Source organism: Diabrotica virgifera, chromosome 7 (assembly GCF_917563875.1).
Source record: "Diabrotica virgifera virgifera chromosome 7, PGI_DIABVI_V3a".
Taxonomy (NCBI): Eukaryota; Metazoa; Arthropoda; class Insecta; order Coleoptera; family Chrysomelidae; genus Diabrotica; species Diabrotica virgifera.
Genome location: NC_065449.1, coordinates 80,856,620 through 80,880,928, shown reverse-complemented (window position 1 = coordinate 80,880,928; position 24,309 = coordinate 80,856,620). Strand labels below are relative to the sequence as shown.

Sequence of the window (24,309 nt, the reverse complement as noted above, 5' to 3'; positions counted from 1 at the left end):
GAATAGCGGTCGGCTGTTGCTACTTAGTGTGCGCCCTATTCACCAAACCGACCGTTTAGTTGGCTCGGTATACGCACTAACAGCCCAACCCGACTAAACGACTAAACTATCGGCCGATAAACAGTCTGCAGTATGCGGGGGCCTTTAGGAAATTATTAAAACTCTGGTATTACTAATAACAGTAGAATAATGAACTGTAAATTGCCTACATTTGGCGTATCTCAGTGGTAATGCAATTCATCATCAACAAATTTGGACTATTCATATAGGGTGCATAATTTTATAGGGTAAATTATGGTAAATTTTTAAATCTCCAACATCCCTTCGACATTTTGCTTATCAAAAAAATTGTTTTTGGCTTTTAAGCCACAGAATAAGTTTTATGTCTCTGAATGAGTTTAAATGTTACCAACTGCGCACTAGTTACACTTCATTCAAGGAGTGGTTAGATTGTATGCACTGAATTTCTGAAGTCATATGATTTTGACAGATTTTAGTTTACTCTACTTGTAAAGTGAAAATCTATTCACGTGAATTATTTTACACTTACACCCTTCAAAAACTCATTTATAAACTAAAAATGGGTGCATCTGTAATTCCTTTCATAGTTTTCACTGTATTATGGGGAGGAGTTGGAGCTGTTCTACCCATTTTTGTACCTAAAGGACCCAATAGAGGGTAAGGAATATAGTTTCTGTTTGACCAAGTTTAATTCTTTTTATTTTTGTTTTAGAATTATCCAAGTTATTCTTATGATAACAGGTGTGTCGTGCTGGTTGTTGTAAGTATTTGTATCTAGTCCTTTTATATAAAATCAGCTTTTTAAATGATATTTCTCATGGCCCTTATTATTCTTTGTGACTCCCATTTAATCCCTACACTAACAGAGCTATTTAATAATTGTTTCCATAATAGCAAGATCCCCAAAGACTGGAACGAAAGTCTAGTAATACTCTTACATAAAAAAGGGGACAAATGTGACCTACAGAATTTTAGACCTATATTGTTGCTCAGTCAAGTATACAAACTGTTTATGAGAATTATTAACAACCGGTTGACCTACAAAATGGACACTTACCAACTGGTGGAACAGGCTGGCTTCCGCAAAGGATATAGTACACCAGACCTTCTGCTGACAATGAGAACATTGATAGAGAAGGCAAATGAATACCAACTAAACGTATTTCTTGCCTTCGTAGACTATGAAAAGGCGTTTGATAGTATAGAGATGTGGGCCATAGAACAAGCTACAGTAGACTCCTTCTATAACAATTATAACTCCTTCAATTATATCAGACAGCAATAATATTGAAATGTTTTGATGCCTCTTGCGTAGTTTATTAGGGGTCGATGGTGAACAATGAGATGTCGCCATCGTAAATTGTAAATTTTGTACAATATTCAATATCGGTTGATACACAGGAAGAAGTTTATAGCAGGCGGCGAAGCACATTACAGCACTTGTCTGGATAATAACACAGATGTTGGGAATTTATATGTACAGGCAGTTGGGGTGTTTATTTATAGCCATTACTGCCCTAAAAACAGGTAAAAAACATATTCTTTGGTTTCATTTTTCCTTGTTATAACCAAGAATTTCATAGGACACCTAATGTACCTCTTTATAAGCGAAACCTCGTAATATCCGTATTTATTATAGAGGGAGTTTGTTATAGAGTATTAATAATTGTAGAATAGATTCGAGATATAGACAACTAATACATAATAATATATATAAAAATGCAACTATGATAGTCCAACTAGATGAAAATACAAATCTCATCCCCATTAAGAGAGGCGTGAGACAAGGAGACGTAATATCGCCAAAGCTTTTCAACCTAGCCCTAGAAGACGTCTTCAAAACGACAAATTGGTCAACCTATAGCATTAACGTTAATGGCAAGAAGCTAACCACCTCAGATTCACTGACGACATTGTGATTATAGCGAGCTCATTTGAGGAACTGCAAATTATGATGGAGGAACTCGCAGGCAGCTCCCAATAAGTTGGCCTAAAAATGAACATGGGAAAAACAAAAATAATGACAAACACAGATGACCCCAGACATATAACTATAAATGGCAGTGAGATAGAAAAAGTCCAGGAATATATCATCATCATCAGTGACCGCTGACAGCCCATGGAGGGCCATGGTCGCCCGTTGGGGTTTCTAGGCTCTAAAGTTTTACATGGTGTGGAGGCCAGCTACATGCATAACTCCTCAAAAGTTCTAAACGATATTTATCTAAAATATTACTTTCTTGTTTCTTTTTTTTTTTGAGGAGGTCTTTTCGGCCTTATGTGTGTTTTTCTTGTTTGACTATAGCTGCCCAGGTTTTTCTTTCCTTTGCTTGTTTTTCCCATTCTCGTATTCCTAGGTCTTTCAGATCCTGGTTAATACCATCAATCCATCTCTTTCTAGGCCTACCTCTCGGTCTCTTCCCATTTAATTCTTTTCTAAGTACTTTTTTTGTATTTCTCTTATCATGCATCCTTTCTATGTGTCCTAACCAACTCAGTCGTTTACTTCGTATTTCTTTTATTATAGTCGGTCTGTTAAACACTCTATTTATTTCGTGGTTCATTCTTATACGCTTCTCCATTCTCCTGTATAGGTCCATATATTTTCCTTAAGATTTTTCTTTCCCGTCTAAGAAGTTGTTCCTCTTGTTCACTAGTCAAGGTCCATGTTTCTGATGCATACATTACTACAGGTCTCATTACTGTTGTGTATATTTTTACTTTTGAATTAATAGATACTGATTTTGACTTTATGATATTTTGTAGGCTGTATAAGCATTTGTTTCCAAGCGAAATTCTTGCTGTTTCCTCATCACTGTTTTTATTTCCTTCTGTTATTGTTGATCCTAAATATTTGAAATGGTCCACTCTTTCAAATATTTGCCCGCTCAGAGATATGTTGCCTTTAGTTTGTACCTTTTCCCGAGTTGTTATCATGTACTTTGACTTTGAGACATTAACTTCTAGACTCATAGTCTGTGCGGCTTCTTTAAAATATGTATAAGTTTTTTCTAGGTCGTTTAATGTCCAGCTGATTATGTCTATATCATCTGCGTAGGCAATTACCTGATTGAGCTTTGTAAATATTGTACCATCCCTATCTATAGGAGTTTTCCTGATTACTTGTTCCAACGCAAGGTTAAAAAGTGTTGTTGACAGTGCATCCCCTTGTGTTAGACCTTCATTAATGTTAAATTCATCGGACAGTTGATTTTGGATCCTTACTTTTGCTTTGGTGTTGGTTAGGCATAGTTTTACTAATCTGATTAGTTTTTTTGGTACATTTAACTCTTGCATTGCGCTATATAATTCCTTTCTAATTATTGAGTCATACGCTTGTTTGAAATCTACAAATAGATGATGTAGTTCGGTATTCCGCTCGTAGAATTTTTCCAGCGTTTGTCTTACTGTAAATATTATTTGGTCTATAGTTGACCTACCTTTCCTGAAACCTCCTTGGTAATCCCCTGTTGTTTGTTCCATTATATTATTTAGTCTTCCTTCCAATATTTTGCTAAATATTTTATATCCAACGTTTAGTAGTGATATTCCCCAGTGATTATTGCAATCTAACTTATCTCCCTTTTTATGTATAGGGCATATCACTGCAATTTGCCATTGCTCCGGCATTATTTCTGTGGTCCACATTTCTAGTATTAACTTTGATATTTCACTCTGTATTCTATGTCCTCCATATTTTAACATTTCTACAGTTATTGTATCGCATCCTGGGGCCTTGTTATTTTTCATTTTTTTTATTACCTTTTTTATTTCTGCTTCTGTTGGAGCATATTGGTCTACTTCAGCCTCTCCTACTAATCTTAGCTCTTCTATTTCGTAACGTTGATTTTGTTTATTCAACAGTTCAATAAAATGTTCTCTCCACCGTTTTAACACTCCTTTTTCGTCTGTTATTAAGTCCCCATTTTTGTCTTTGCATAATTTTGTTCTTGGTTGGAAACCTTTTTTTTTTTCAAGATTTATTTCCTTATAAAATAGTTTTATTTCATGTTTTTGTTCATGTTCTTCTAGCCTTTCAATCTTATCTTTATTGTGTTTCCTCTTTTTAAATCTTAGATGTTTTTTTAATTGTCGTCTTCTTGTAGTATATTCCTCTTTGGTTTCTTCCGTACTGTTATTCAGCATTTTAAGCCTAGCTTGGTTTTTTTGTTCCATTAGTCTCTGACAGTCTTTGTCATACCATCTTTTTTGGCTAGGTTCTTTGCTTTCCCCCACTACTTCTTTTGCAGCTGTTATCACTGCTTCTTTTAAGACCCTCCATTTATCTTCGATATTTCTGACCTGATTTTCATTTACTTGATTATATTGTTCAATTATGTTTTCTATTTTCGTTTCATATCTTGCTCTCTTTTCCTCATTAGAGGCCAATATATCTGAAGCGTATTTGATCTTTTTTTCACCTTTCTCTGTTTCTTTGGCGGTAATTTTTTGTTTATATTTAATTAGCACAAGGTGGTGATCGGAGCTGCTGTTTGCCCCTCTATGACTTCTCACATCTGAAATGTCTGAAGCATGTCTTACTTCTATTAAGAAGTGGTCGATCTGGTTTCTTGTTTTCATATCGGGAGAAACCCATGTTTCTTTGTGGATATTTTTATGTGGAAATTTTGTACTGCTTATCACCATTTTTTTGTCTGTTGCAAAATCAGTGATTCTTTGCCCGTTGTCATTACTTATTTCGTGCAGGCTATGTGCATCTATTGTTCCCTGGTATAATTCCTCTCTTCCTATTTTTGTGTTTAAATCTCCTAAAATTATTTTAACGCTATCATTGTTTATATTTGACACTTCTTGGTCTAATCTGGCATAAAAATTTTCTTTTTCTTCTGCTTCTTTGTCCTCTGTAGGTGCGTGCACATTAATGAAATTAATATCAAAAAACTTACCTTTCATTTTCAGAATAGCTATCCTTTCATTTATGTTAGTAAAGCTTTTTACCGCATGCTTGTATCTTTCACTTATTATGAAGCCCATCCCACCTTGTCCACCTCTTGAATTACCATGACATATTAGATATTTTCCATATTCCCAGATATCTTCGTTGTAATGAACGCAACCTGTATCAGCAGCCAGATGGCCGGTACAGTGTTCGAGGAAGCATAGGAAACAATATATTAAAGAATCAGCTGTCTTAAAATACTTTCTCGAAAACGTTGCTAGCTCTTAGACCATTATGATGTATCTTTCCTCCTCTATTACATCGGACTGAGAGCGTTTTTTTAGTATTTTTTGTGGTTTAAAGGGACGGTACTGGTCGGGTAACTATGTTAATACCATAAAAACTGAATTTCGATTTTTTTTGGACTAAAAGCGTTTTCCGCGTGACCCTTCAATTATTATTAGTGTTTTATGCTGTTAAAACTTTGCTACATCTTTATCTAATCAACTTGTTTTTTAGCTGGCTGTGTTGTTACGTAGCTCAAATGAATCCTCTGATCGGTCCTAAACTAGAACAAAACATCGTGCTGATTATGGCAAAACAATGGGTAAGTATTTTTTTAATAAATGCCAATGGAACTTTATTATTTTTATTTTTTTAACTTGTTTCCTGTAACTTTTTTTAATACTCTTGTCTTACTTATGCTTTGATATTTGCACTCGTTCTTCTATACAGTGATGGGCACGCTAATAACCGGCAAAATAACGCAAAATATCGAAAACATATTAAGTTGTGAGATAAACAGAAATGAAACTAGTGGAGGTGTTTTTTTAAATCCAAAACGTTCGTCCCTTATAATAATTAAATGTTCCGATTATATTTCTGGTCGTAATATTTTGTAACAAACAAAACTAAAACCTATAATTTTTTAATATTTTAGATTCATAACAAAGAAGAAAGAAGAAAACTTAAAAATAAACAAAACTTTTAGTAATAAAAGTAAGAGTAACTAAAACCTATTTTTATAAACAATTTAAACATGCTTATTAATAATACTTAATTATTTGTCTTGACACGTGATCAATTTCAGTTTGAAACTAAATAAACTGATTATGAGCTATACAAGAACACAAATAATACCTTAGAATTTCCAATTAAATACGATGAAAATGGAATTAATATAATCCCCAAAACAACCTTTTTTTTTTGAATTTTTATTTTATATAATCGACTTTTATCTAGGAGTTTTAAGTGAATGTGAATGAATTTGTAAATCATATTTTCGAAATATCCTAGCGGTTTTGTTGTCGATGTCAGGTAGAGCCTGGGTCGTGACGTCAGACCCGTGTAAGCGTCTCTGAAGAAATTTGAATTTTATAGCATTTTCAAAGCCGCCTAATAAGCGTATGAGTTAAAAATATTTGTTTTTTTTTGCATGCATGCGTTTTCAGATCACGTTACCTAATATTTTTTAATATTATTTTAACATTTAAAAACATATGCAAGTTCCCTATTCCTCGTGAATTTCCTGTAAACCAAAACCGGCCTCTTTCATGTCTACAATGCGTCCTTTTCGAAGTCACTTAAATGACGAAATTTCCGACGACCGCAAACTTCTGGCATTTTAACTTTTTGGGTAAATCAAAAACAATCCAAAATGACTAAAAATTACAAATAAACTAAAGTTAAATATACAGAAATAAACATCTTTTTTGTTCGAAAAAGCAAAAGAAAAAAAATTAAGATAAAAGCAAAGATAGTGAGGTAAAAACTTGATCACATATACCGGGTGGTGAATCGTCAAATGGGCCATAGGTAGGCTTACCATAATTACGAAGAGCCAAACCGAGACGCAGAAGAGCAAGATGCTCATTTTCGTTTTCCTTTTCGTTTAATTTGTGTTTTTCATATTTGAAATGCAGTCACTGCATTGAAATAAATGACTTGTTAATAGGTAATTCTTTCTGGTATCAACCGAGAAACGAAAAATATACATACGTAGCAGAAGAAAGAAATGCGAGAAGCATAATTGACTACATAGTATATCCTCGAGACGCAGAACTAACGAGACAGAATATAAAAACAGAGAGCGAAACCGAACTCGGTACCCAACATAGACTAGTGACAGCAGAGATAAACATGAAACTAATGGAAATAATAGAGAGTCCTCAATATACAAGAATAGCAATATATAAGATGAAAAATATGGAAATGAGGAAGTTGTACCAAAGAGAGACAGATAAAATACTGGAACAGTATGAAAACAATGAGGAAATATGGAATATGGAAGAGAGATGGAAAAAATTGAGAGACACGTTATGGAACACTGCGAAACAAGTATGTGGAATAAGAAAGAATAGTAAGAATAATAAAAGAACTGGATGGTGGAATAAGGAGATAAAACAAGCTGTAAAAAGGAAGAAAGAAATGTGGAAGCGATACATAAACACAAATGAAGAGCAAGACAGAGACGAATACAGAAGACAGAGAAATATAGTGAAAGAACTAGTAAAAGATGCGAAGAAGAAGAGCTGGAAGGAATTCGGTGAAGAATTGAACGAAGGTTTTGGGAATAACAATAAACAGTTTTGGAATAAAATAAGAAGCATGAAAGGAACAAAAAGGAAACAAATAAGAGGAATTAGAAATGAGCGAAATGAATTGAAAACAAACATACAAGACATACTAACCATATGGAATAAGCACTATAAAGAAAAATTCGAGGCAAGCAACCAACAAGATGAGGAGAGAGGACAGCAGGCAAGAGAAGTGGATAGAGACAATCGAGTAGACGAAATTCATATCAAAGATATTGAAGAAGGATTGGCAAGAATAAAGATTGGAAAAGCGGGAGGTGCCGATGACATAGATACGGAGATGATGAAGTACGTGGGAGAACGAGGCAAGCTTTGGCTGCTGGAAATAATGAGGGAAGCATGGAGAACAGAAAAGATACCGGAAGACTGAGAAGAAAATTTATTGATACCAATACACAAGAAAGGAGATGAAGCGGAATGTGATAACTATAGGGCTATATGCTTATCATCAGTGGCATATAAAGTCTACACCGGGATAATAGAAAGGAAGCTCAGGAAAGAACTGGAAGGAAAACTAGAAGAAGAACAAGCGGCATTTAGGAAGGAAAGAGGAACAACAGATAATATATACATACTGAGAAATATAATTGAAAGGAATAACGAAATAGGAGAAGACTTATATATTACGTTTATAGATATTAAAGCTGCTTTTGATTCTATAAATAGAGAAGTAATATGGTCAGTAATGGAAGATCTGCAAATCCCGCAAAAGATAGTAAGCGTGGTAAAAAGTATGTATAGAAACGTACTTGCTAAAGTACAAATAAATGGAAACAGATCGCCAAAAATAAACCTAAGGAGAGGAATAAAACAGGGGGACAGTCTCAGCCCAGTTTTGTTTATATTAGTAATGGATAGAGTAATGAAGAGCGCCAAAAGAAGGTCAAGGCAATTACAGTCAATAATAGGGTACAGGAATTTAGTACCAGTGAGAATGGAGGGATTACTATATGCAGATGACTTGGTAATAATAGCAGACAATAAAGAGAAAATGCAAAATCTAATCAATATATGGGTGGAGGAAATAGAAAATTTGAAAATGGAGGTAAATGTAAAGAAAACTAAGACCATGATAGTAACCCAAAAGAAAAGGGAAGAAATAAACCAAACGATATTTAGGTGCAAAAACGAAATAATAGAAACAGTTTCGACGTTTGAATACCTTGGAGTAATAATATCATAGGATGGAAAGATAGATCAAGAAATCTCATACAGAGCGAAAAAAGCAAATCAGATCTACTATGCACTAAATAAAACAATATTTGGAAAGGAAGAAATAGATAAAGAAATAAAACTGAAGGTATACAACGCAATCTCTGTGCCAACTTTAATATATGCAAGTGAGACATGGGTAAACAATGCAAAAATAGACAGTACAATAAACGCAGCGGAGATGAAGCAGCTAAGAAAAATAGCAGGAAAAACGAAATTGGACAGAATAAGAAATGAAGATATTAGACAAAGACTGAAACAGGAATCGATAATAACCAAGATACAAAAAAGAAAATTAAAATGGTATGGACACATTAACAGAATGGACCAGGAAAGACTACCAAAGCAGGTGATGGAATCGAAAAGATATGGAAAAAGAAGGAAAGGGAGGCCAAGGAAGAGATGGATCGATCAGATTATAGAAATTGGACAGGAAAAAGGAAAAACACATCAACAAATGAAAGAGTTAGCAAAGGACCGCAAGAAATGGAAGAGATGGATAGAAGATGAATAAAACCTCCGACGCCCCTAAGGAGCATAAGGAGTTTCGAGAAAGAAGAAGAAGAAATGCAGGCACAATTATTAAGAACTGAAAACATATTAATATATGAGAATATATTTTTTATTGAAAAGAAAAAGAGACAGCACTATTAATACAAACAACACTAAAATTTTTCCCAGTTTTAATATTCGCTCACGCTTGCTTAATATTTTTCACTGGAGTGCACTTTTGCAGAATATTTTTGTCGTGCTTAATTTTGTCATTAAATTCACTGCATGACATGTTCAAGTTGAATTTACATGTAAGCAAGGCATCCACAATGGATTCTTCCATCCTCTCCCGATCGTCAGATCACATTTTTTTCATCCGTGAAATGCATTTTTTCCGCTAGTACTGAAGTACCGGGTAGCAAACATAGCAAACTCCACTTTTTTTAATTTGGCACCCCAATAGGCTGCTTGTGAAAATAGGTGAATACCTGGACCTATTTCTCGGAGTAACTAGCTTCATAAATAGCAGATATTAATCGAAAAAGCTAACGAATATCATATCCCGCTATACATGGCATTTATTGACTTCGAAAAAGCATTTGATAGTGTGGAACACTGGGCAGTAAAGAATTCCCTACAAAACAGCAGAATAGACTACAGATATACCGACTTAATTACAAATATATATGATAAGGCAACAACAACTATCAAGCTAATGAAACAAACGGAGCCTATTAAAATAAACCGAGGAGTAAGACAAGGAGATACCATCTCGCCCAAGCTATTCAACCAAGCGCTAGAAGATGTGTTCAAACAACTGCACTGGGATGGTTTGGGTATAAACATAAACGGGCAATATCTGAATCACTTACGATATGCTGATGGTATTGTATTAATAGCAGAAAGAAGTGAAGAATTACAAAAAATGATGGAAGAACTAGATAGAGAATCGACAAAGATAGGACTGAAGATGAATTACAGTAAAACAAAAACCATGACCAATCAACAAGAAGAACTAGTAATTACAGTGGCACAAACAAGAATAGAACAAGTAAAAGAATATATATATCTAGGACAAATCACTAGATTAAATAAAGAAAATCAGACCGAAGAAATAAAGAGAAGAATAAGGTTGGCCTGGGCATCATTCGGAAAACTGTCTTATATTCTAAAGAACAGAAAATACCCGCAATACCTAAAAACAAAAGTCTTCAATCAATGTATACTCCCTGTTTTAATATATGGCTCTCAGACATGGACGTTTACAAAAGAGAATATGGAAAAAATAGCAAAGACAGAAAGAGCCATGGAAAGACAAATGCTGAACATTAAATTATCAGACAGGAAAAGAAACGAATAGATCCGTAACAAAACAAAAGTGAAAGACGTCTCTACCCAAGTAGCAAAGCTTAAATGGAAGTTCGCCGGACACACCCTACGGCAGAAGGATGAAAGATGGACTAAGATGGTAATACATTGGAGACCATGGAACCACAAACGAAAAAGGGGAAGGCCACAGATGCGATGGTCAGATGACCTGAAGAAACACACTGGGTCAAAATGGATGCAAATTGCCCAAGATAGAGAGGCATGGAAGAAGGAAGAGGAGGCCTATATCCAAGGATGGATGTTTAGGGCTGATTAGATAGATAGAACTAGCTTCATTAGAATTTTGGAAGAATCGTTTTGCCAATAACACCTCATCAAATAGCTCACTAATATTTGGGTTTTCGATTGAGGTTTTTGTATTTTATTTATATTTTCTGCTGCTTTTTCGATTTCACTCCAGTTAATAGGGGAGTGCAATTAGAACGAAAAGATGCAGAAAAAAAAGATTGTTTCGGAAAAATTCAAACAAGCTTATATTTTTCTAAAACTTTTTTTGTTAGTTTATATACATGTTAAAACAATAACAATAACAATTGTTTTGTATAAATAATTTTAAACATAGTTAAATTCATCATTTTACTTTGATCAAATATGTTTCTATTTTGTTTTTGATTATGCTGAATCCGAATATGGCATTGCAATTTGAAAATTCTTATACAAAAGCTCTTATACAGTATGTCTGCGTAGCTAGGAACCACATAGAAAACTTTTTTATTATCAATTTTACGAAAAAAAGTTATTCTTCATAAAATGATCTGAATAGTCAAAAATCTAAAACTCGACCATCAGATATCAAATTTTATCAATTTTATACGAGTTATGTCAAAAATATGAATTTCGTTAAAGAGTAAAGTACCTTTATATTCCAGAATATCAAAAAATGCTATTATGAAAAGTTGTTTGAAATTAAAAACTACGTTTAAATATACAATTACATCATTGTAATCGAAAAAAAAAAAAATCAATTTTTTCTCAAATTACGGATACTCATCATCATTTTATTACGATTATGATAACTATTTTATTATCACTTTTACGAAAAAAAAATTATTCTTCATAAAATCCCATTGGTCTAAAATCTAAGATACAACCATCAGATATCAAACTTTTTAAATTGTATACGAGGTATGTAAAAAATATGAATTTTCTTAAGAGTTAAGTGCCTTTATTATTAACAATATTTTAATTAGAAGGATGTAATTGAAGACTAAAACAAATTTTTTAAATCCAAACAACTTTTCTTTATAACAATTTTCGATATTGTGAAATGTAACGGTACTTTACTCTTGAGTGAAATTCATATTTTTTGACATACCTCGTATAAAATTAATTAAATTTGATATTTGATGATTGCATCTTAGATTATATACGATGCAGAATATTTTATATAGAATAACTTTTTTTCGTAAAACTGATAATAAAAAAAGAATGTGTGTGTACTATGTACGCACGTAAGAAGATATTCTTCTATTATATAATAGGTAATTTAAACGAAGTAAATATACTTAAAAGGTTATTTGTATTTTATTTAAAAATCAAACTAACTTTCTTATCTACCACTTTCAAAAAATTTTTATTAAAACAACCAAAAATAAAAAAATATATGAATCGCCGGGGAATTGAACCCGCAACCTTCCAATCTCAGTGCTAACGCATTTCTAACTACTCCATCGAGGCACTAGAAATAAATATGTAAGTTTCGGATATAATTACACAACACAACAATTATAATAAATAATACATTTCCTAAAACCACTAATATATTCTTTTAATGACTTATTTGCACGGTTACAGATACATACATACCTATCTTGAAAGATTAGCAATGAACTACATACTGTCAGAACTACATACTGTCAGTGTGCGCAGGCGCGCGGTAAATGTACAATTTTACCCTCAATCGATTCGCCGCTAAAGAAGAATATCTTCAAAAAGTTATCAATAGGTTCCAAGTTACGCAGACATACTGTATAAGAGCAAAAAATTTTTTTGCTGAACATTTATTATTGTTAAACTTATTATTAAATGTATTTTAGGTAAGTTTTACAAAAAAAAGTTTTGATCACTTTGTATAAACATTTTTTTAGCTGGTAATTTTCGGTTTTTGTATTACATTTTTGTTATCTTTCTTAATTTTCTCAAATATAAATAGTCTATTTCATTTCTGAAGTAAAATAATTTAGTGCATTTTAAAGATTACATCCTAATCTTTAAAAAAGCATTTATAAAACTGTAATAGATCTGTTCAAACTTGAGTAATACCGTCTTAAAGTGGTGGTAATTCTATAAAACTACGAAGATTTCAAAAATTACATTTTTTGAGACGTCATATCATTTGAATTAAATTTTTGAGATTTTTTTTGAATGAAACATCATTTAGTAAGATTCTTGAAAGGCAAGTTTTGCAAAATTGAGGGTTTTATAAGAAAAATTGTATTAGTTACACATTTTTAAATCATTTTTAAACAAAATTTATGTAAGGCTCACTTTCCGCCCCCACCGTACTTATGCCCATACATTTTATATCTTTTTATTATAACCATAATATAGCTTAATTATTCTTCTTTCATGTACAATTTGTAAAATTTCATTTGATCCGTTAGTTAACGAATTACATTAAAATAACTCAACCATGCACTTCGCCGTACGCTAGTTTACAGTGCGCCAATGTTTGTGAGAAGGGTAACTTTAGCGTCATAAATAAAAAATTATAGAAGATACAGATTTAATTTTAGAAAATTCTTTATATAAGGTTTTTTTTTTTGTAAAATTTTGTTTAATAAAAAATGAAGCACCCACTTCTCGAGTAGAACTGTTTGATATGTTGTTTATTAAACATTTCTTAATGAAATTACAAAAAGTTCTATCTTGTTTCATTTTTTCCGAAGTGAAAATCTATATGCACTCCCCTATAATTCTAAAGCGCTCATAAAACACACATACAAGAGTTGTTTAGCTGCTTGTGGAAGAAATTTGTTTCGCTTCCTGTTTTGAAGATTAGTTTTTAAATTTGTCAAGTCCATATCTGCATCTGTCGCAGTTGAGTTAGTCTTCTCCATATACTCAATGGTTTTGTTGAATACATTTAACTGTCTGAGGACAAACCAAAAGTAAAGTTCTCCAATTTCTGTTGTGAAGAACTGTCGAAATGCGAGAGAGCAGGTTACCTGAGCAAGAAAATTACATTTCAGACGTTTCTCCGGCGACTGATCGAAAATCACTTTACAGATGCTCTCTCAGATAATAGTTATTTATCGCCAACCGTCACTGAAGTCATTCATTATTGTACTCATTTGCCCTCATTTGCGGCAGTAAAGTAGCACTTTATTGTACTGAAAGAAGAATTTTACTTTATTTGCCGCGATTAATCAAATTAACCGAGATTGAATGTAAATGGTCGATGCCAGTAATCGAATAGCGAGTATTTGAGTGGACTTTAATTTATTTACTTTAATTATTAAAAATATTGAACGCAATTTGCTATATTATCAATTAAATTTATGTCGAAAAGTGAAATTCTGTAGTATTTTGTAATTATATTCATATAAAATAAATTAAAACTTTACCTATTTAGTAATTATTCAATATTGATAATTATCGATTAAATATCGAAAGCGGCCATCTTGCAAGTTATCTGTCATCACTGTCATGTGATTATTTATTAAGACGTCTAAAATTTGAAAAGTTCTTAAATTGTAAATTGCAAGTAAGTGTTAAAACCAATATCAAATTATGTTGGCAAATATTATTTACATCAATAAAACATATCTTAACCGATTGTCAAATATACCAGCAAACGAGAAGTAAACTCAACCTTCCCAGGGACATATCTGAGCTTCTTAGAGACAATACAATAAACAATATCATAATACAGTTTTTAACGGAAATAGTCATAAAAGACATTTAATTGTATCACAAATTTTTCAGGTATACTTTTTGTTAGTACATTATGTCTATTTACTTAATATCATAATCTCTTTTTATTTTTAATATGTATTTTCCATTGTTGTCGTTTATAACCCCAGTTGGTGGGGTATATGTTGGTGATAAAATTTTGTATGCACCACGTCAGTAAAGACTCCTTATCGAACTCGTCTGTTACTCGCCTCGCTCGCTACGCTTGCTCTTCTCATAAAATCAGACTCGTTCGATAAAGAGTGACTTTACTGACTTGGTACATAAATAACTATTATGTACCAAGTCAGTAAGGTGACTCTTTATCGAACGAGTCTGATATTATGAGCCGAGCGAGCGTAGCGAGCAAGGCGAATAACAGACGAATCTTTACTGACGTGGTGCATACAAAATTTTATCGCCAATCATAAAAAACATTAACACTTACTTAACACTTACTTAATTATATCCTTCTAATGAAAAAAGAGTGTGTGTACTTAGTCCTTATAATAGTCTAAGTATGTCAATAACCATTAATATTAAACAAAAAAGTTTTCCTTACGGGGGATTCGAACCAAGTACTGACACGTCCGTAACTAGATACACATACCGCTAGCCTACGCAACCACTTGCTAGACACGGCCGATATTAGGTATAAAAAAGAACAAATAGGCAAGTAAAAAATGTAAATAAAATAATTGACATCAAATGAAAAGACATTATACATAAATCATGGTAGATTCAAGGATATGAAAAAGAACTTTACGTACAATATAATATGTAATAGTAATTTTATTTTTGTTGAATTACCTTCATCATTAAAAATAATGGTTATCAGGTGCATTTAATAAGAAATTTAGCACTTCTTCTTGCGGCAGGGTTTTTGATTTTTTGGGAATGTAATTCCTTCCTTTTTGTTTCAAAAAAGCTGTAAGTTTTTTATAATTGCTTATATCTATGTCTTTATTTGTGGTCAAAGTTGCCTTTAACAATGAATAATAGGACCACATAGTCGATGGAGAATATTCTTTAGGCAATTCAGAGAAATATGCTAGTAAAACACTTTCACTATAATTTGTAATACAATTTTTTTCACGCCATGCTTCAAATATGTCATATTGCCTATTGTATTTTTCGATGGATTTTGCTGGGAGAAGCTCTGAAACTGCCTCTAACGATTTCTTGCGTACTTCAGGTGGCGTTCATGTAATTTCTTCCATTTCCAAAGCAGCACTACTGTACTATAATTTGATATTCGTTTTAACACTTTTATTACAATAAATACAATTTTCAATTTAAATTTTTTAAATATGACAGTGATGAAAGGTGACTTCTGCATGCCGCTTTCGATTTTTAATCGATAGATAGTTATCAATATTGAATAATTACTAAATCGGTAAAATTTTGATTAATTTTATATGAATATAATTGCAAAATACTACAGAATTTCACTTTTTGGCATAAATTTAATTAAAAATAACGTAAATTGTGTGCAATATTTTCAATAATTAAAGTAAATAAATTTTAAGTTTACTCAAATAAATAATCGATTACTGCCATCGACCACTTACATTCAATCTCGGTTAATTTGATTAATCGCGGCAGGTAAAGTAAAATTTTTCTTTCAGTAGAATAAAGTGTTACTTTACTGCCGCAAATGGCGTCAAATGAGTACAATAATGAATGACTTTAGTGACGGTTGGCGATAAAATAAGTTGTACAAAGTACCTACATAACAACTATCGGGGACAATTTAACATCATGTCTGTTTGATGTATCTGCTGAAATGCTCAAAAAATTGCATCCTTTTAGCTCGTTGTGTAGTAGTGTAGTTCATCTCTTAATATATCGGTGCGATCACTCCCGTGATGATAGCTTCGCACTTGGTACGCGCAGACCCTAAATTGAACTCAAACAGCTTCGATATTAATTTTGAGGCGCAATCAGATGTTTTAAACTTATATCGTGCATTGCTGTATGCAATGCAAAAGTAGCTTCTTTAGCAGTAATGGAAAGTTCAATTTCTGCGGGTTCGGCATTTTTGAAAAATGATGTTATGGTAGATGAGCTTGCAATGGCACTTGCGCTGCCCTTGTGTTTCGAGCACTTTAGATGGTTCTTGATCAATGGCCAGGGTGCCGGTGTTGTTCAAGTTTGACCGGGACGCTAATGCAAACCTGCCGGGACAGGGATCTTAAACCGGGACCGTCCCGGTCAAACCTGGACGTAAGCCTAGCCATGTTGAATGTTACTGTTAAACCAAGTTGAATGTTACTGAAAATATCAATTTTGGAACCCCAAAAAGATGCAAAAAATTGTGCCACTTCTATCCCCGGGATTCCCCGCAAAACCCCCATAAGAATTTGTAAAAATGGCAAAAATCGGTCAATTTCTATTTATTTAACAGCTGTAAAGAAACTGGCTCCATTTGGCAACAAAAGACAAAAATTGCATACGAAAGCTGTCCTTTTTACCTTTAAAATGCATTTCGATTTTTGTCGATAGGACACTCTGACCAAAAGATATCGAATTTTTACCGTCGAGTTGATATACATTTTATTTAAAAAATTGATTTCGAGTGCGTAAATGTGTATTGTCTCGACGGTAAAAATTCGATATCTTTTGATTGGAGTGTCCTATCGACAAAAATCAAAATGAGTTTTAAGGCCATGGGTACATAATTCGCAAATATTTTACGGCTATCCCTACCTTTTCTGTCTTTATATGGCAAATTACGTGTAGTAAAATTCACACTGGTATGGATATGTACATATTACTAGAATGTCATTCTACTTGACAATGTCATAACTAGCTTAAAGAGATGGCTTTTGAATGTTCTTGGATAACTGTTATTTTTTGTATAATTGCAAATTATTAATTCAGTTAATAAATGTGATAATTTTTTCACTAGCTATATATTCAGTGATTGTAATAATTTATATGTACCTACAACAAAAACTAATACTCAATCGAGAAAAGAGGAAAAGTGTTGAAAGTGATTTTTTAATATACGGAATAACTTTTAACGGAAAATTTTTTAATAAATGGAACGCTTACAATTTTAAACATCTTTAACAACAAAATACTTGGATCACAGAATATATCTTGATGTATTCTCTGCTTCTATCTTCCATAAATAATACACAATACATAACTTTTTATAAATATCAATTATTTATCAAATACACTATATATCAATATTATTTAATCAACAACTCAAAATATTCCCGATTCATGTCAAATAATTATTTAAAATTGTCACTGATTGTCAGTGTCTGACTGACAATATTCTATTCGACTGAGTGCGTTGTATGACAAAGATAGATTTGGAAAATTACCACGGACATTGTGTTCATTTTTTTCGAATCCTGAAAAAAACCAATAAATATTTTTGAAAAATCTAAACGCAGAATGAAAGACTACATTATTACCGAGGGCCGAAAGTTCCTTAGAATAAATAAAAAGTTTATTTTGAATGAGATATTTGAAATTAAAAATAACACTAAATTTTCTCTTAAGTTTTTCACCCCTGTAACTTATTAAAATAAACATTATAGAAGTTCTCAGGGACTTTCGGCCCTCGCTAATAACGCAATCTTTCATTCTGCGTTTAAATTTTTTAAAAATACTTTATTTATTTATTTATTTATTACGGGATGTCCCCATTTTTACAAATAACAAAAATAAAGTATCCTAACCATAACACAAATACTAAACTAAGTATTAAATAATTAATAAATATTGTTAAACAAATGATTATAATTTAAGTAAATTAAACTTCCTGAAAATATTATTAAAATGAAAATCTCTGACATTTAAAATCAAATGAAATGAAGACTCCAAGGTAAAGGTCACTTATCTTCGATTCCTTACATACTCAGTCAGGCAGTGCTTAAATCTTACAAATCTTGTATCCACCAGATCATAAGATTGACTAAAGTCATTTCCCAGTGTCTGAATCCTGTTAATTGGAGAGAATTTGCCATAGTTGGTGTGATAGTGTTTTATAGAAAATACGGGCATGTCTCTAAGAATTCTAGTGCTACATCTAAAGTTGATAAGACTTAATAAATCAGAACACTCAGTGGTATGATCAAGTAGTTTATAGAGAAAAATTAAATCACATTTAGTTCTATAGTCTTCTAAGGAACTGATATTTAGCCTTGACCTTAATTCTACCGAAGACATGTTCTTTAAATTTAATCTATAAGCACAAATCCGGAGAAACTTATTTTGAATTTTTTCAAGGGTGTAAATATGGTTAAAATAGTATGGTGACCATACTATAGAAGCATAAGACAGGATGCTACGGACGAAAGTAAGATATAAAATTCTATATGTAGGTACAGAAAGATCTCGAGAGTTTCTTGTGATAAAACCTAGATTACGGTATGCTTTATTTGATAAATTGTTAATGTGTGGGATAAATGACAAGGAACTGTCAAATAACACCCCCAAATCTTTTATTTCAGTCACTCTTGATAGAACGCTTGTATTAATGTGATAGTCAAACACAACATTATTTTTAGATTTGCTAAAGGATATAATAACAAAACACTTATCTTTATTTAACTGGAGACAATTGGAAAGAGACCAATTGTATAGAGAAGTCAAGTCTTCCTGGATCCTTAGACAATCAGACAGATTTGAAACTTTGAAATATAGCTTAAGGTCTTCGGCAAATAGAAAAAACTGACAAACTTTTATTACCTCAGAAATATCATTAATAAACAAGTTAAAGAGAAGAGGACCCACATGTGAGCCTTGTGGGACCCCTGAACTGACCAAGATAGGAATCGAAAGTGAACCCTTTATAAAAACAAACTGAACTCTTTCATCAAGATAACTACTCAACCATGAAAGAAACCATTCAGGAAAACCAATACATCTTAATTTAAAGATGAGTAAAGAATGGATCACTGTGTCAAAGGCCTTCGAGAAATCAGTATAAATAGAGTCCACTTGGTACCCATCTTCGAAAGCCCTGACAATGTAATCATGATATAAGACAAGATTCGTAGACGTAGATTTGCCCTGCCTAAATCCATGTTGCTCATTAATCAAGAGATTTCTACAGTGCCAAGTAAGATATTTGTTTAAAATTAATTCAAAAAGTTTGGGGATGGCAGATAACATAACAACAGGCCTATAATTTTTTATATTGTCTCTGTCACCGTTTTTAAATACCGAAGTTATATAACTGTCACGCCACTTACTAGAGAAGGTATGTAGTCTCAAAGATAAATTAAATAATACATGTAAAGGTTTAGATAAACTGTACACACATCTTTTTAAAAAATATGTTGGAATGTTATCAGGGCCATAACTAAGTTTATCCTTAAGACCATTTATAGACTCAAAAGACTTCAGAAAGTGAAAATTGAATAAACGGAATGTCGACTGAATTTTTTAATTTAAAATCGTAGTTACTTAAATTAACTTTGTCTGAGCGATAGACACTGGAGAAATGGCTCGCAAACAAGTTTGCTATTTCCTCACTTGATTCTGCTGACAAGTCATTAAAATGCATAACACTTGGAATTCCATGGCTTTTATTCAATGAGTTAACATGATTCCAAAATTGTTTTGAATCTAAGTGAATAGATTCCTCAATGTTGGAGATATAAGATCTATAGGATTGATTTGTTAATGTTTTGCATTGTGTTCTAAGATCTGAAAATAAGGTATAATCAGCAGCAGACTGAGTGTGTTTGAATCTAGTATGAGCAGTTTTTTTTTAAATACCAAATTTTTTTAAATCTGGAGAAAACCAACGAGGAAATTTTGAAGGTTTATATATTTTTCTCGGAACAAAAAGTGATGTTGCCTCAGAGACTACTTCATAGAAATTATTTACTGAGATATTAATATTTGCATCATCAAAAACAATATTCCAGTCAACAGAAGAAAAATAATTATTTAGACCCACAAAATTTGCATTACGATAGTCAAAATATGTAGTATTATAATCTAATTGTTTAACATTACCACTAAAACTAAGATCACAAGTAATTGCCACATGATGAAAATTATTGGGAAGCAAAATGTCAACTGCTTCATAGACATTACAGTTTCTGAAAATCTTCAATACTGTGGAAAATGAGATCCAAAAATACTCCACGTTGATTTGGTATGATATTTGATTGCCTCAGGTTTAGGTAAGAGAAGCATTCACATATCAGCTTTGCTGGATAGTTTTGTGGGCAGTCAACGAGCAAGCCCTCTTCATTTGAGTGAGCCCAAGAAGCCAGTGGTAAATTGTAGTCGCCAAATAAATATACCGGTATGTCTGGCCTGTTGTTTCTAATAGTTTCAACTGCTGAGCATTGACCAAGGTAGATATCTTCTGATGAGTTCGGAGGAATGTATACTCCACCCAAGACAACTGATGCACTTTCACAATCCACTTGAACAAACAGATGCTCAACATTATCAATGTCAGATTTGATTTGTTTAGCTTTAAAATGGTTTCGTAACAAAATTAAAACTCCTCCTCCACGCTGCTTAGTACTAGTTCTTAAGTTACGATCCAATCTGAAAACGTGGTAGCCAGAGTTTAACAATTCATTATCCAAATAATCTTGATTTAGCCAAGTTTCTACTAGAATGATGACATCGTAGTTGCATTGAGAGATGGAGGTTCGAAGTTCATCTAGACGAGTACGTATTCCTCCAAGATTCTGATAATATATAGACATGGGGTTTATTGCGTTTGGTTTTTTGAAGGTTTTTTAGCAACTGTCGGAAGTCCATTTATAAATTTAATAGTTAAGTCAGATTCTCCCTTCTGTTCACGAGCACGCAACTCTGCCAAAACAGTTTTAAACTGTTCCTGTTGAAGTTTCGTTCTATCATAGCCTATTTTTATGCCATCCTCAATGCGATTGCGGTTATTAATTGCGTTTTTGACTATATGGCGGTTTTTGGTTATAACTTTTATTGGACTGTTTTTGCCATCAGATGTCTGCCCCACACGTAATATCTTCACCACATCGTTCTGAACAAGACCAATATTGTTGAAGATAGGAGTAAGTGCACTGTTATCAGCATTTATTCTTTCTTGAATATTATTACTTGGTGATTCAGGGATGCCATACACCATCAAATTATTAGCACGATCCTCAACCTCATGCAATAATGTTTCCACATTAGTTGTACCACCAACACACTGCTGTTGCTTAATTGCGTCTAGCTCCTCCTTTAAGGACTTGATTTGCTCCTCTAGTTGAATGAACTTGTTAGTTAAAACAGGTATTTTTTTGAAGGAAAGCACACAGTCTTCGCAGAAGAACAAAATTATCCGTTTTTGAACAACAATGGCTCTTTGCTCACTTGCACAAAGTCCTGAGCATTTCTCCTCCAAGTGGAAAACCGCACGGCAGCTATCACATCTAGGAGCTTTCTCCATTTGCTCGTCATTGATTGGTTTTGCACATTTATTACAAGATTTCATTTTCATAAAATAACCTCAAAAATTTTGATTCAAAAAAATGAAGTCCCAATGATAATATATGTCAAACTAACAACTTTGATCCAAAGAACTTTATCAATCTTCACTTTTTAGTATGAAAATAGTTATTTTTAATCACTTATTTTAGTTACATTAGGGAAATTAAATCACAAGCATAACAAACACATGTGGTCAACTTTGAGGTTAGTCTAAGTCGAAGTAAGGTTTTTTTAAGTTTTCTCAGGATTCGAAAAAAATGAATCCCCATTTGAATAGCATTGCAGCCGAAAAAACGTACCGATCCTCTTAATGGTGAAGAGGACAGCTTTCGTATCCAATTTTTGTATTTTGTTGCAAATGAAGTCAATTTCTATGCAGCTATTAAATAAATGAAAATTGCGCGATTTTTTGAATTTTTTATGATTTTTATGGGGTGATTTTAGGGGAAGCCCGGGGGTAGGAGTGGAAAACTTTTGCATCTTTTTGGGGGTTCGAAAATTGATATTCTCAGCAAAATTCAACTTGTTCGTATAATTTTTAGAGGTTAAATCTCTCGCGATTGGACTAATACTAATATTATTCTGGGAAATGTATTATATTTTTGCAAAATTTTGGAATATGTTTAATTCGTAGAACAAATGTAACATTTGTTTTTAATAGGGATTTCAGTTCTCTACAAATAATTTTTCATGACTTTTGATGTACAATAATTAGGGAAGCAGGAACTCTACAATTTAGAATTTTCCATTGATTTTCCTATGGCCCGTTTGATGTTTCACCACCCGGTATACAGGGTGTTTGGTAGGTCGATGGAAATTTTTTAAGGGATAATAGGGGACGCCATTTGCAACATTTTTTGCTAATAATGTATCGCTCAAACTGTTAAGGTTTCCGAAATAAAGTTAAATTTGTCAATATTCGACAACCGCCTATTTCACGTTTAAAAATTATCTAGGCGTACTACCTCTCTGTTTTACGAATGGAATAAAAATGCAATCCTACAACACTGACTCTTCGCATACAATTTCCATCAGCTATCGTCATTCTCCGAACGCATAACAAACAAAAAACAATCTACCTGCTATGAAGTGGTTTATTTTGGTTTATAAACATGGGCATTTATACACAAAGGTGCGTTTTACTGTTTTGACATCCGAATTGTGTTTGGAGTTGCATTAACAACGAGGGGTTTTTGCAATCTGAGCAAGTAATACGTAAGGCATTTTGTATGCCAGGGAAGTATCTCGCTTAGATAATTATTTTTAAAAATAAAATAGACGAGCAGCCTTATTTTCGAATATTGACAAATTAACTTTATTTCGGAAACCTTAACAGTTTGAGCGATACATTATTAGCAAAAAATGTTGCAAATGGCGTCCCCTATTATCGCTTAAAAAATTTCCATCGACCTACCAAACACCCTGTATACTTACAAAGAAATACTTTTGAACCAAATAAATAACCTGATACAAAATGTTGCATTTTTTTGGCCATCAGTGTACTATAATATGTTCTATTCTTATTTTCAGTTACTAAATAAATTGCATTTTTTTAAATTTCAGAAATATGCATTACCATCGTCAGCTTGAATGAAGGTGTGAGTGACCATTCCATCTGGATAGTGTGTAGAAATTTCAAATTGCACAGCTATTGCATTGTATTATATTTATTATTAATTTCCTTTTTGTGATCATCCAATATCTGTATGTAGTATGTTTTAAAGTGATGTGTATAATATTGATTATTGTTTATATACTATCATCAAAACCAACCATTAATTGTAAAAAAAATATTGTTGAATTAAATTAATTTGTCAGTTCTTTGTGTTTTGTAATTTTTTAAGATAGACAAAAAGTTCCAGTACAATAAACTACACTTGAGAGCAAAATAATCGACTCACTCGCTGAATTGTACACGTTAGATGTCCCGAATTTCCTAAACCTGTTGTCCGATTTGAGTGATTTTTTTAGTACATATGTTATAGCCTTATTATTTAAGAAAATCGATGTAATAATAATGTTGCTAGACAGGTAAATGTCATTTTATACCGGGTGTAACAATCATACTGTGTTTTTTCTTAAAGTTCGAAACACCCTGTGGAATATTCTAGCAATTTAGCATATAGAAAATATTTAAATTAAAACTCAATTGTAGCCTTAGTCTTTCTTAACATTTTATTTTTTTATTCATTCAGGTTCTAGGAGGTGGCAAACGCTGTCGTAGTCTTCTGCCAATTATGTCCCACAAATGTTCGATCCGGTTAAGATCTGGACTATGCAATGGCCAATCCAAAGTCCGAAGATTTACCTGTTGTAAATATTCGGTTACAGTTCATGAACGTCAGATTTGTCGTT

The 24,309-nt window shown here is 32.7% G+C and overlaps 1 protein-coding gene across 1 annotated transcript; it reads left to right on the top strand.

Moving 5' to 3' along the window:
• The first annotated feature begins 382 nt into the window (after positions 1–382).
• Positions 383–23,774, top strand: LOC126888193 (V-type proton ATPase subunit e 2-like). Its single transcript, XM_050656247.1, has 4 exons — positions 383–678; positions 734–781; positions 5,441–5,528; positions 23,518–23,774. The coding sequence occupies exons 1-4, from the start codon at positions 581–583 to the stop codon at positions 23,542–23,544; spliced, it is 261 nt and encodes an 86-aa protein (XP_050512204.1). The 5' UTR covers positions 383–580; the 3' UTR covers positions 23,545–23,774.
• Positions 23,775–24,309: the final 535 nt, after the last annotated feature.